At 44.9% G+C, this 14,229-nt stretch overlaps 2 protein-coding genes across 2 annotated transcripts; both read left to right on the top strand.

The window, feature by feature from the left end:
* The first annotated feature begins 72 nt into the window (after positions 1-72).
* Positions 73-4,665, top strand: LOC112874181 (pyruvate kinase isozyme G, chloroplastic). Its single transcript, XM_025937375.1, has 12 exons — positions 73-422; positions 1,075-1,338; positions 1,415-1,580; positions 1,901-2,035; positions 2,111-2,221; positions 2,315-2,403; positions 2,803-2,865; positions 2,998-3,173; positions 3,333-3,435; positions 3,648-3,823; positions 3,994-4,102; positions 4,254-4,665. Exons 1-12 carry the CDS (start codon positions 222-224, stop codon positions 4,365-4,367), a joined length of 1,707 nt encoding a protein of 568 aa, XP_025793160.1. The 5' UTR covers positions 73-221; the 3' UTR covers positions 4,368-4,665.
* A 4,031-nt stretch (positions 4,666-8,696) lies between these two features.
* Positions 8,697-13,911, top strand: LOC112878113 (serine/threonine-protein kinase BSK2). Its single transcript, XM_025942517.1, has 10 exons — positions 8,697-8,969; positions 9,074-9,330; positions 9,419-9,554; positions 9,884-10,017; positions 10,268-10,373; positions 10,695-10,780; positions 11,793-11,981; positions 12,072-12,230; positions 12,724-12,837; positions 13,105-13,911. Exons 1-10 carry the CDS (start codon positions 8,885-8,887, stop codon positions 13,354-13,356), a joined length of 1,518 nt encoding a protein of 505 aa, XP_025798302.1. The 5' UTR covers positions 8,697-8,884; the 3' UTR covers positions 13,357-13,911.
* Positions 13,912-14,229: the final 318 nt, after the last annotated feature.

Below are 14,229 nucleotides of genomic sequence, written 5' to 3'. Positions count from 1 at the left end.
CCGCCTCCTCCCTCCCCCCATCTCCTCTCCCTCTGCGGCGTATAAAGACGCGGCCCACGGACACCGCCTCGCCCTCGCCGGAATATCATACGAAAACCCTCGCGGCGGAGAGCGCTCTCCCACACACGCGCGTCGCAGGTCCCCCGCAGGCCGCAGCCGCCTCCACGACTTTCGCTCGTGTACCACTCCCTCGAGCGCGTCGCGGAGCAAGGGGCAGCAAAATGGCGGCGGAGATCGGGGGTTTCGCGGCGACGAGAATGGCGGCGCCGGCGCTCAGGCCGGCTGCGCCCCCCGCCCCGACGGCGGCTCCGGCGCCACCGCAGCCCAGGAGGGCCGTGGCGGCGCGGTCGCTGCGGACGGTCGCCGCCGAGACGCTGACGGCGGATCTCGCCGGCGGGACCAACGGCGCGCTGCATGCTCAGGTGAGTGGCGTCCTTTTGCCCTCCTCCTTGCACAGCGCTTGGCACTACACTGGACTGCTACTTTCTGTTTCTGAGTGCGTTTGTGCTTGGTGATTGGGTTCGGAGGAGATTAGTCACAGGTTTTTGCTTTGGTCATTTCGGCCTTGCGTCGGATTAGCCCCTGCGCGCATGTTTTGTGTTTGGCGATTTGGATCCCGAGCGCTGAGCCGCCTTGGTGATCGTAATGTAGTCGTTGCTGCAAGCTGGTTAGAGAATAGCTGTTGATCGTCTGATCCCGAGCGCCAGGCTCAGAGATTTGATGATTGACATTTCAATACTGAAAAAAAGCTGCGGCATAGTGCATTAGATGTTCATTTTAACTGTATGTTCATTTTCAGGACATTTTAACTACGAGCACATAACTGTATGTTCTTTTTACTTGATCTGATTTGGTGACCATGCTGGCTCCCCTATGTTGACCACCTGACTCCAGAAGATGGTTTAAGATTTCGACACTATTTCTACCTCTATCTGAAGTTTGTAACCAATGTTTAGCTTATTTTAGACTTTCTAGCCAAAAATTGCTTTTGGTATGAACTATAAACGATAGGATAGCTAATCGCTTTAAAGTGGTTGCTGCATGTGGTGATAAATTTGTCATGCCCGAATGCAGATGAATAGCGAGGCTACTACTGAAATCACTTCACTGGCGGTTACTGCGAATTCTAGGAGGAAGACAAAGATAGTCTGCACTATAGGCCCCTCAACCAACACTCGTGAGATGATCTGGAAGCTTGCAGAGACTGGAATGAATGTTGCACGCCTTAATATGTCCCATGGTGACCATCAGTCACACCAGAGGGTTATTGATTTGGTCAAGGAGTACAATGCACAGAATACAGATGGCAATGTTATCGCCATCATGCTGGACACCAAGGTATATCTTGGCTCAATATGTTAAATTCAAATGCTTCAGAAACATAAGTTCTTATGACTGAATTTGAGGAGTGCAGGGTCCTGAAGTTAGAAGTGGGGATGTTCCAGAGCCAATCATGCTCAATGAAGGTCAAGAGTTCAACTTCACGATTAAAAGAGGGGTGAGCACCGTAGACACCGTGAGCGTGAATTATGATGACTTCATAAATGATGTTGAAGTTGGCGACATACTGTTGGTGGATGGTGAGCTAAACTCTCATTGTCATATTCTACTTTGAATGCGCCTGAATGATGAGTTCCTTGTTGAAGCAAAATCTTGTTCATGCTGTGGCCTGGTGATATATTCAAGTTATCCCTACAATCATGTTCCTTGTGCAACCTTATTTCATTATTTTTAGTAATTTGATTATGTTGATTTTGTATTACTAAATTCCTATAATGATATTGTCAGATTCTTTCGTTGTCTTGTTCCATAAGTTGATGCGCTTGTTTGCAATTAAAACACTAAATACAATATTATGTTTCATTAGCTGGTCATTCATTCTACTGTTTGTGTGCTACAGGAGGAATGATGTCGCTTGCTGTGAAGGCTAAATCAGCTGATACAGTCAAGTGTGAAGTAGTTGATGGTGGAGAACTGAAATCAAGGCGCCATCTAAATGTCCGTGGAAAGAGTGCCACTTTGCCATCTATCACAGGTTAGTTTATCCTCTTGACTGGTCTAGCTGTCACATAGTTGCATCCAAAATCCTAATGTGCTTCTGTTCCAACAGAAAAGGATTGGGAAGACATAAAATTTGGTGTCGAAAATGGTGTTGATTTCTATGCGGTTTCCTTTGTGAAAGATGCCAAAGTTATTCATGAACTAAAGGACTACCTTAAAGGTAATGTGATTTCTGTCATCTATGGTAGTCGTGGTTATCTATGCTGGGAAACGGGAACCTGATTGATGTTTTTGTGCTTTTTTTCGTATCCAGGTGCTAATGCGGATATACATGTCATTCCAAAAATTGAAAGTGCAGATTCAATACCAAATCTGCAGTCCATTATTGCTGCTTCAGACGGGGTAAGACCATTGAATCGACTGTATAATCATTTGATACCAAAAAAGAAGTAAATTGACAGAAAGAGAAAGGACTTGTAAATTGGAAAAATGTAAATAGAAAGAGAAAGGACTTGTATATTGGCAAAATGTAAATATACTTTGGAATTTGGAAAGATAAGTGGATGAAGCAATCTGTGTTTGAGAAACTTATTCGATCTACATTATTCTTGCCTATTTTCTCTCTCCCTTGAGTTGCTTCTATGTAGCATAAAAGCACTACTCCTCTGGCTGCATGTATACTGTATGTAATGCATGTTGGGTCTAGGTCTGATAACCAAAAAGGGGAAAAATCCGCTGTCATGTACTAACTTAATTATAGTGCTAGTCTGCTAGACGCTGAACTTCTTGAAATCTTTTCAGGCAATGGTGGCTCGTGGAGACCTTGGTGCTGAACTTCCAATTGAGGATGTTCCTTTGCTGCAGGTGAGATTATATTGCAGTACAGTTCTCGGAGGACCAAATCAGTCAATTATTCCTGTATCTAGGAAAGAATCCTGTGTAAAAATGCAACAAAGCAGCAGCGTGATATACATTTTGACTGTTTTCCTTTTTCAGGCAGAGATTGTCCAGACATGTCGAAGCATGGAGAAACCAGTCATTGTCGCTACAAATATGTTGGAAAGCATGATCAACCATCCTACTCCAACTAGGGCAGAAGTTTCTGACATAGCTATCGCAGTCAGGGAAGGAGCTGACGCCATCATGTTATCTGGCGAAACTGCACATGGAAAGTAAGGTTTCACCATGTGTTACAGTTTAAATTCCCTTCTAGTTGTATCTAAACCCATTTAGTGGACCTGGAACTTTTCTGTTATGTGGCAGCTTGAGCATCCAATAGCTTGTTCATGTCTATTGCAACTCAATTGTTTTGTGCATATTTCTGTGTTCAGGTACCCACTAAAGGCAGTCAAGGTGATGCACACTGTGGCACTTAGAACAGAATCCAGCCTTTATAACTCAACTACCTCCCCTGGTCTTGTTGCACCTGCACAGGTATGAATAGGTCCTTCTTGATTCCCCATCCTTTTGGCTCCTTCAAATTCAGCACATGACCTTAGCATTGTTCAATGTTCACTACTTAATCATGGCTAGCTAGTTTTTTTAATGCTAAGATACCATTTGCTTTCATTAGTATTTTGGTTTCAAAATTTATGTCATTTTATTTTGATCTCTTGTTTCCTTATGTGTTATTATTCCATTGGCAGGCTCTATACAGTGAGGAGTTTTCCCCAAGCCAGCTTAGTAAAATGTTTGGATCTCATTCAACCATGATGGCAAACACCCTTCATACACCGATCATTGTATTTACACAGACAGGCTCCATGGCTGTCCTTCTGAGCCACTATCGGCCCTCATCTACGATATTTGCATTTACGAATGAGTAAGTTGTTTTGTGATTCGCCTTCGCTCAATACCATAATCTTTCCTTTAATGAGACCTTTGGAGCTTGCTGTGGATCGAATCCAATCCATAGCCTTCTTGAATCAAATTATTGAAAGAGGCAAAGATGCTCTGGAGTACACTGACATTTGGAGGAAACTACTGTTGCAGGGAACGGGTGAAGCAACGGCTGGCACTCTATCAGGGGGTCATCCCTATTCACATGCAGTTCTCTGACGATGCAGAAGAAACTTTCTCCAGAGCAATTAGCAGCTTGCTGGTAAGGCCATGTGCTAGGAAGTTCCACTGCTGATCTTTTGTGGTTATAATACATCAGACAATCTTGTCGTTAATGCTACACATCTCTGTTTTAATTGAATTTTATCTCCTTTATTTTAATTTTGCTGATTCATCGTCTGAATGTTGAACAGAAAGCGCAACATGTGAAGAAGGGGGACTACGTCACCCTTGTCCAGAGCGGAGTGACTTCAATCTGGAGAGATGAATCCACTCACCACATCCAAGTGAGGAAAGTTCAGGGCTGAAGTGCCGGTCGGGATTGGTCCTCGGAGAAATTTTGATAGCGCCGCCCAGAAGTGTTATCATCGTAGTACAAGTAATATTTAATATTTTACGAGGAAATTGCTACGACAAGTTACCTTTTGTGTTGAAGTCACATGCAGACTCTGAATCTTTTAACTCTGTATTCGTTAATTATCACATCTTTTTTCGCCTTCACTATTCTTCCTTCCTTGTGGACCTTGATTTTAGTTTCTTGTTCAAAAGGAGCTAACGGGGTGGTAATGGTAAATTTGTAAAACGGAGCCTCTTTTACTCCGAGAACTGGTCGAGTTAAAAGTGGTGCTGTTGTCATGATTACATGATACCGTGCAAGACAATGCTTGCATGGGCCTGAATCCTGAACTCTTTTTCTGCCGAGACAGGGGGTCATGGTCATTGTTGTGGCATGATGCCTGCTAGCCTTTGCTGCCTCACATCATGTCGAGGTGATAACCACGGCAGCGGATGTGGCGCCCCAGCTGATTGGGCACGGGACCCCGCCTGATGTAGCTCTCGTACCATCGCCACTGGCAAAGTGCGTGAACCGTGGTGATGTGCAAGCTGCTAGCCTCGCGCTGCTATCACCTAGGATAGGATCCCCCTGCAAGGCTGCAAACTCGCGCCTTGATGTTCTTCCGAAGAAAAAGAAATGCCCAACTTACGTGGTCACAAAGCTTAATATCGACGATCTTCAGCTTCTCATGTTCCAAGCTTGCCTCCAAGACTCCACACTAATGTTAACAGTCTGTTTGGCAAATTTATAGCGATGTCTCTTTTGGTTAGACTTCTTGTGGTACTAACGGCATCCACTGATTACGCAAATGTGGCAAAACCTAATATTGACGGTACAGTTTGAAAAGTTTGGAGCAGAAATTTGTTAAAACGATTTACAATTTAAAACAAACCGAGGGAGGGACTCCGAATAAACAAATCCGGCATTGGCCAAAAGTTGGGAATCAAAGCAGGCCCCAATCCTGACCAAATGATAGTACTCCTCCTAAAACCCGGAGGCGCAATTAGTGAGGCACTAGTACCGGTACCTAGCCAGAAATAATCCAAGTGAAGCCTAGTGATTTAGGCCGCGTAGGCCTACGTAATACTAACGGTATTTGCTGCCCTGTGACTCGGAATCACCGGATGGAGTAGGCAATTAGCCTAGCGAAAAAGGCTCTCGCTAGCCAGCAGCCACCAAGGGGACCAGACCAGCCACACTAGCCAGTGTATCAGAGCCGACCCAGTCAGTGGTGGGTGCTAGTGTGGACATCGAGTTGACTTGGTGGATGCGGTGCGGCCGCAGGCGGCGTGGGGCCCACCGCTAGTGGCGTCACGTCGAGCCCCCTGACGGGCGGGCCCGGAAAGGCATCCCTGCCGGAGCGGGACGAGGCGAGGGGGAGCGGAAGCGCAGCGGCGGGCCCGGGCGGACACGGAGAACAGCGCGGCGAGGCTGCAAGCCCACGTGTCGAGCCTGCGACAGCGACGTCGACGCCGGCGTGGTCCCCGCGCCGCGGCCGCTGGCTGGCGAACCCGGGCGCGGGCAGTCGTGGAGGCTGTCTGCACGCGGCTGCGCCCCTGCCCACGGCACGCTCGTGTGCGGGCGCGTACTGTTTCAGACTTCCAGGCTAGCAAGCTTGCTTTGCTGCCGATTACTAGGGCCTGTTCGGATGGAATGGGAAGAGAAAGTGTAAAAATTTTGCTCTTTTGCACTCTTTTTTGTACTTTTGGATCCAAACACCTTAAAAGTGCAAAAGGGTAAATGCTACCGTAATTTTGCTAATTATGGATTAATTAGGCTTAATAGATTCGTTTCGTCATTTAGTCCTCATCTATGTAATTAGTTTTTTAATTAAACTATATTTAATACTTCTAATTAGCGTCCAAACATTTGATGTGACAGGAGCAAAAATTTACCATTTATCCTTTTGCTATTTGCCCTTGGACAGTACCTTAGCTAAGGTTGCATCGCATCTCCAGTGGGAAAAGAACGGACGAGTCAGGATGGAGACTTTTTTTTTTATAACTAGGATCGAGACTTTGGTACTGCAATTGCACGTGAACCATAGATTCATAGATCCTTCATGAAGATTTTGTGTCTTGAAACGATTTGCCAAGGGTGAAGGGTCGCCCCCTCCACGTCTGTGGCAGTCAACAGTTTAAAAAAATAGAAACTTGGATTTAGTTGTTTAAGTCTAGTCCCGGTATATATTTTATAAAAGTTTTATACACACTAGATAAGATATCACGCCATCATTTTAAATATATAGCAATATTTAATGAGTAGAGAGATGGAATACATCTCATTCAAATGAAAATCACGTATGCACTTTTTTCAAGTAGCTTGTCTCTTATTAATCCCTCCTGATCCTTTTTTAAGAGCAGTACAATATAATAATAGGCTTATAGCCAGATCAGTCATCATTTTTCTAACGTGGAGGAGAGAAAGGAAAGAGGGGGTAGCTTATCTCTCTTGCGAGCAACAAGCTAAGCATGAGCTTCTAGATAGAGGTGGATCCAAATAAGAGTAGATGTGAGGGTGAATAGGAAAGAGACTGTAAGGTATGAATTAAATAATATCTCGTAGATAAAAAAAATATTGTTGTATAACTTGGCTCTTGTATCTTAACTTATAGCCAAGCACCTGCCTCTATTATTAACCATGTTCTAAGACGCTGGGTGGAGGAGTGCATATAGCGAGGCTGGTTTAACTCTAAGCCGATTCCGTTGCTCCCGTGCAGGTATGCATGGAGCGCATCGCTTCGATACCTAGCATGCAAATCTCGTCAATTAAACCTAAAAACTGCCTGCATGCAACGTGCATACTCCTCTCTTCCTATTTTCCTACACCAAACATTTTTCCTGCAATCTTCCCACGCCCACGCTTAATCTAACGGTCAAAAACGTAATCCACCCATGCCAAATTCTCCTCGTATTCCATAGCTTTCCAAAGGCAATCTACCTGCCACTCTTATTCCATCTCTTCTCACTCCAAATTTTTTTTGGTCGGAAATTTGAATTGCATTGTAAATTTTTCGCTCAGCGCCAACAGAAGGACGTGGGGTCTATAAATTGTCGCCCAGCACTGGTGGCCTCATCTCCACTGCTCTTCCCCTCATGCTCCTAAGCCATGGCAGCTCCCCAACCACATGGGGACTTTAATTTGAATAAAGCTGTGCCACTTCTGGAAGTTGATCTCAATGATCCAGTGGGTGAAGATGATTGCTAGCATGATACTTCGGGAGGGACAACGTCATATGGAGGTTTATTGGGAGCTTGCACCGTCTGTTGAGCCTCTTTCCGGCGGCTGCACCATGCCAAACTCCATACCCATGCATACTTTCTCTCGGAGCTTCTTATCACGGTCATACTGGCATGACTCCACGACCTGGCCGACGTCGTCATCCTTTACACTTCCATGAGTTCCATCGACAGAGCCCGCGGCGTAGTTGACGAATTGAACCAAACTGTGGTTGTTGATTCCATTAGAACCGTCATCGTTGATCGCCGTTTAATTAGCCGCTGGGAGCACTGGCCATTGGGAAAGCAAGAGGAGCAGAGGAATTTGGAGGATGAAAAAACATTAGCGGAGAAATTTGGAATTTGAATTGTCATGGACTCGTGGTGCAGCGGACTATTATTAAATAAACAGAGGCGTCAACAAATCGGACTCCGCGATGTATACGTAAACTGGAGTATTAATCTAGTGAATTAATTTTCTTCGCAACAAAACGGCCGTATTCCAAAATAGAAATACACCCAAGAAAAGGATCCGGAGGGAGTACATGTATTGTCTATGAAACAACAAAATCAAATAATGTCTTGCGTGAGCTACTTCATCCATCAATTAGGTATTCTTCATTCCACTAGAAATAGTCTAAGAGACAGAAGGATTAAAAATAACTTAATCTATATGCACTATTAGATATGAGCTAAAATTGAAGCATCTTAAATTCATACCAAAAACTGAAGCATCTTCATTGAATTTGAGTCCAAAGCTGCATGCATCCCCTTGGTCTCTCTTTTCCATTTGCCCATCCTTTCGAAAATCGAAACATTATACTCTCCGATTGGCCATGGGAAACCGTCTGATTTCTCTAAAGAAGATTAAAAAAACTCAGTATCAAAACAAGAGAAGAACACACCACCTTAAATTATACGAATTGTATTTTTTTTAAAGGAAAAAGTAGCACGAGATTCGGGTTTTTTTTAAACACCAGCGGTGGGGATGCATGGTACTGCGGGCGCACCTACCGGATCCCCCCCCCCCCCAAACCCAAACATCCCCCCGCCCCCCCCCCCCCCCCCCCACCCCACCCCAGTGTGCTGCCGCGCTTCTCGCGGAGCCCTGCCTCCCCCCACACCTTCACGAGCTCGCTCTGCTCTGCTCCACTCCGCACTCCTCCGCACTGGAGTCGAGTTGAGCGCACGCTCCCCGCACTCGCATTCCCACCGACCACATCGCCACTCGCCTTCGCTAAGCAAATCCCCGAGATCTCCACTCCGCGCCATGGGGTGCTTCCAGTCCAAGGTGGCGGGGCCCCTGCCGCCCAACGACGCCGCCGCGCTCCCCGCCGACAACCCGGCAGATCCCGGTAAGCGACACGCTCCCCCAGCCGCTGCCGCCCGCCGCTAAACCCTAACCCCCCTCGAATCCGTCTAATCTGCGGCGCGCCGCTTGCGTCCGTTCGAATGGCAGAGGCGGCGAACGGCGGCGCGGATGGCGGCGACGCCGCCGACGACAAGGAGGCGTTGAAGCGCGCGGTGCCTGTGTTCAGGGAGTTCGCGCTGGCCGAGCTGCGCGCCGCCACCAAGGGATTCAGCGCCGACCTTATCGTCTCCGAGAGCGGCGAGAAGGCGCCCAACGTCGTCTACCGCGGCCGCCTCGACGGCGGCCGCCTCATCGCCGTCAAGCGCTTCTCGCGCCTCTCCTGGCCTGACCCGCAGCAGTTCCTCGTACGATTTTGCATTGGTTGCTTGTTTTCGCTCGATTTGACCCCCCGCCTGGATCTCGCAATGTGATGCAGTGTGGCTGCCGTTGCAGGCGGAGGCGGCGGGCGTGGGGAAGGTGCGCCACAAGCGCCTCGTCAACCTTATTGGCTGCTGCGCCGAGGGTGACGAGAGGCTGCTTGTCGCCGAGTACATGCCAAACGACACCCTCTCCAAGCATCTCTTCCACTGTACGCTCTCTCCCCAGCCCCTCCGTATCCTTAGCCATATCCGCTTGGTATTGGTACTCCAGCCTTTTCTGTTACGGGCCTTGCGGTCTGGTGTGGTGTCGTCTGTGGTGACGTACTTCATGATGATCATCGGGGGTGGATCGCACCAACCGTGAATCTCAAACTCCTCTGCATTAACTCAATGACTTAATGCACCTTATGTCCTTCACCATTGCTGCATTTGACCTGTGCAGATCATGCGAAAATGTGGTTTGCCCGGAGTAGGTGATTGTGCCCTGTCTGCTTTTTCTCCCTTGATTGACTGTGCTGTGGCCTACCTTTTTGTGCAGGGGATAAGCAGCCATTGCCATGGGAAATGCGGTTGAGGGTAGCATATTTCATCGCGCAAGCACTCGACCATTGCAATGCAGAGAACCGGAAGATCTATCATGACTTGAATGCTTATAGAGTACTTTTTGACGAGGTTTAACTACATTCTTTTCCTGCTGATCACTTTTGCATTGTACCTTTTTTTTTCTTGCTGGCTTTTGCATTGTAGCTACATTTTCTCCTTATGTGAAAAATCATATTTTGATCTGAAAGGTGTACTTTGGAAATTTTACTGTCCTCTGTAGCTGCCTTTGCCTATTGAATTTTTAACCTGTTCGTAATTGATTTCTGTAGCTTCCTATGGAATTGTTTACCTGTTGTAATCAGTTTCTATTTCCTATCAGGAAGGTGATCCTCGCTTGTCAAGTTTTGGACTGATGAAGAACAGCCGTGATGGAAAAAGTTATAGTACCAACCTGGCTTACACTCCACCAGAGTTTCTACGAACAGGTAAGAAATACCTTTTCTCTAATAGATGCTATCCCATTCATGATTAACTGACACTGATGGTGGTGGCTGCAGACCAACTTGTTAACTTATTAGAAGCTGAATTGCTGTATGTTAGCTGATTTATGATATCTATGAAATTAAATAATGGACGTCTAATGACCTATGTCTCTTGAGAATACAACTGTAGAACTTTTTTGTTTCCTGATTGTCATTGAATGAATACCTTTTGTCAATTGCTTTATCTTCTATATGGTCCCTACTACATACACTACGCTACTTTGGGTTGCACTGAATATTTTGTGCTTGAATCTTGAATGACAGGCAGAGTAATTCCGGAGAGTGTGATATATAGCTATGGAACTGTCCTGTTGGATCTTTTGAGCGGGAAGCACATCCCTCCTAGTCATGTATGCTCCATTTGCTTTTTCTCAAGAATAGATTTCAGAAATATCTTTTAGCAATTCCCTTGCATCCCATTGCTTTTTGGTACAATGTTTTATTGATAGGTTTTGCTACGGTACTCTGAAGTAACAGTGAACCGTTTATTTAGATAGATCTAGGTGGTCATTACCACATATTACCTCCTAGAAGGTAATGGGAGAAGTATATATTTCTATAATTTTTTATTTGAAGATAGGAAAAATAGGCAAAATATCAGGCATTTGTAGAAGTGTATGTTGTATCTAACATGCATATACGATTAGGATCCTAATTTGACTTTTTCTTATAACCTTTTTTTTGGGTGACATGTAGATATTTGTATGCAAATGCGTGACCTTTTATGTAACGGTTTTTTACATGAACAATAGCAAACACATGTGACAACTTGGGAAATTCAGGATTTAGTGTATTAATGTGCTGGTTTCCCGTAAGTGTATGGCTCCAGCTACCGTTGCTGGTCGCCCATGAGGCCGTGACGCCTGCATGCGGCAGCTCATGTTGCCTCCGTGATTCTAGCTTTTAGCGTACTGGCCTCCCCCCCCCCCCCCCCTCTCCCTCACTCTCCCCCTCTCTAACTCTGTTGCTATAAATCTGCAAGGAGATATGGCAGGCCTGGCTAAATTTTCATTGATTGAGTGCGTGGAGATATGGTGAGTGAATAAGGAAAGGGATTTTCCTTTTTCCTGATTATTTAAATGATTCATCTATTCGATCGGCGGTTGTGATCCTTTTTGAGCTCTTACCTCCTGGGAGGTAATCGGAGTATTGAAGCAAAGCCCTTGATTGATGCATTGGTGTGAGCTTTGAACCATGAACTGACAGCTATTGCTAGGTACTTGATTTCCTGCGCCACTGAACAGTGCTACTCCTATGACATAATGGGATGATAAAGAGACTTCGTTAGGTGTTTTATTGTGATATATCTGTAATTTATGACAAAGGATTTCTCGTTTCATTTGATTTTTTTTGGAATTCCAGGCACTAGATTTGATAAGGGGAAAGAATATACTGTTGCTGATGGATTCCTCCTTAGAAGGGCAGTATGCTAATGAAGATGCTTCGAAATTGGTCGATCTTGCGTCAAAGTGTCTGCAATTTGAAGCTAGGGATAGACCAAACATAAAGTATCTATTGTCTTCTGTTGGTCCTCTTCAGAAGCAAAAGGAGGTGAGTAGCTCGAACAATTTATTTCCAAGTATTCTTCCCCTTTAATGCTTCTAGTAACATCATCCGTTCCTGACATGATTCCAAATTTAGGTAGCATCACATGTTTTAATGGGTATTACAAAAGCCGCATCAGTATTGCCAGCTATTCTTTCTCCACTTGGGAAGGCCTGCTCTGTTATGGATCTTACAGCAGTGCATGATATATTGCTTAAAACAGGTTATAAAGATGATGAGGGTGCAGAAAATGAGGTAACTGACTGTGAAATAGTGATGAATGACTTATGCTATCAATTTGTGATGAAGTTTCCTCACTATCCTCGACCACTTCATTTTTTGTTTCCTCTTTGACTTAAGGATATCTTGTTCATCAAGATTTATTTTGTTGAAATTGTTTTAAAGCTCCCTGTTCCTTCCAGTCTGAACTTTTGTGACGTTTTCTCTTGGCTATGTGGAGAAAAGTTGACTTATATAAAATGCATCATATCTTGTTGTATTCCAAAAGCCAAATATTTTTGCATGAGTAACCATGCATTTTTTTTATCAGTGTTAGATTTAGGAGATTGTACTGCTGGCAGTCTTTGGACGTATTTTTCACATTTCATTTTGTGGCATAATCTGATATGTACTTCCAAATCTTTTTCTTTGCGTTTACACTTGCACAAGTCTTTAGAAATTATGAAGCCATACCTGTTTGCTTTTTAAGATATGCCTATTTTGTCTCGTGCATGTTAAAAAACTGAAGTTATCCTTTCAAGAATGGACCCAGCAAGTTCAAGAGATGCTGAACACAAAGAAGTTTGGTGACATTGCATTTAGAGACAAGGATTTTAAGACTGCAATTGATTACTACTCCAAGGTATCAACATCCCTGTTCTCTTCATTTGTTTGTAATTATGGTAGGAGACTATCACAGAAAGAACCAACTCATGTAAACTGGTCAGAAGTAATATTCTTAAGTGGTTGGGCCCTCGTCCTGTTAGCTCAAGGATTTAACAACACTTGTGACATAATTTTACTTCCTCACTCTTGCTCAATATCCCCCACAACATTGTATTTATAACTTATCATGCGTTTCTGCATCTGGATCTCCTGAATTATGACAATTCTGTTTTCTGTAATGCAGCTAGTTGCAATGATGTCAGCACCCTCAGCCACAGTTTTTGCTAGGCGCAGTTTTTCCTACTTGATGAATGAGCAAGCAGAACTTGCCCTCCGGGATGCTATGCAGGCCCAGGTCTGCATGCCTGAGTGGCCTACAGCCTTCTATCTTCAAGCCCTTGCTCTGTCAAAGCTCGGCATGGAAACTGATGCGCAGGACATGCTCAATGATGGAGCCACATTTGAGGCTAAGAAGCAAAACAGCTGGCGGAGTTAGGGATTAAAGTCGCGGCTTCCCCATACCATTGCCTTCTGAAACAAAAAGGTACAATGGGTGTCCTCCAAATCGTTCACTTGGGCATCTGTTAAACCGCTAGGAGTGGGATTGAAGTGCACTGTTTTATCGTGCTTCGTGCAATCTCCACCCGAGTGTCGATAACGAGTGGCGATGTTGTGGCCTTGAAGGGAAGATAAAGGCAAAAGCTTGCAATGCATATTCTCTCTCTGAGTTAGCGCTTTGTGTTACTGAGTGATGGCAAGAGGATCTGCTGATCGTTGCAATTGCAGTGCTCTAGAGGGAAGATTGTTGTAATTAAGAGGGGATGCTTGCTAACAATTTCTTCTCCGTTTCGTTTCCATTGGAATCTTCGGGCCCCAGACGACATGAGTGGTGTGCAAAAAGGCGGGTACCTTGTGATTAGCTAAGGAGAATAAACTAGAGCCATCTGAATTCCATTCATTTCGACCATATTTTTATGTGCTGCTTTCTCTTCTTGAACTGTTGTGACGTGCTGCCATTCTGCGCAAAAAAATGTGCTGCTTATTTGATCAATCGTGCTAATTCAGATAGTTGCTATTTGCCTTCTATAGACTTCTTGGGCTGTTTACCATTTCACAACTGCACGTGTTTCCAAGTATGATGTGTCATCTGGAGGCGCTGGCTGCCATAGGAACCCGCTGCAGAATTTTTACCACCCAAAATTTGTATGTTGATACGGTTCTATTCCGACACAATGATCACTATGAAATTGCATTTTAAAATTACGGCTCAATATAGAATTATCAGGGCAACAATTTGCGCTATTTCATTTATTCTTCAAGAACAGCAGATCCTGACGACTGCGTTGTATGAAAAAGCTCCCAATAAACT

The sequence above is a fragment of the Panicum hallii genome, chromosome 9 (genome assembly GCF_002211085.1).
Source record: "Panicum hallii strain FIL2 chromosome 9, PHallii_v3.1, whole genome shotgun sequence".
Lineage (NCBI taxonomy): Eukaryota > Viridiplantae > Streptophyta > Magnoliopsida > Poales > Poaceae > Panicum > Panicum hallii.
The sequence above is the reverse complement of the archived record's forward strand: the minus strand, read 5'-3'. Positions and strand labels throughout refer to the sequence as shown.

Coding starts and splice junctions, on each gene's coding strand:
- LOC112874181 (XM_025937375.1), top strand. CDS start 222: ATGGCGGCGGAGATCGGGGGTTTCGCGGCGACGAGAATGGCGGCGCCG. Junction 1,339..1,414: donor CCATCATGCTGGACACCAAG/GTATATCTTGGC, acceptor TGAGGAGTGCAG/GGTCCTGAAGTTAGAAGTGG. Junction 4,103..4,253: donor GAGCAATTAGCAGCTTGCTG/GTAAGGCCATGT, acceptor AATGTTGAACAG/AAAGCGCAACATGTGAAGAA.
- LOC112878113 (XM_025942517.1), top strand. CDS start 8,885: ATGGGGTGCTTCCAGTCCAAGGTGGCGGGGCCCCTGCCGCCCAACGAC. Junction 9,555..9,883: donor CTCCAAGCATCTCTTCCACT/GTACGCTCTCTC, acceptor CTTTTTGTGCAG/GGGATAAGCAGCCATTGCCA. Junction 12,231..12,723: donor ATGAGGGTGCAGAAAATGAG/GTAACTGACTGT, acceptor AAAAAACTGAAG/TTATCCTTTCAAGAATGGAC.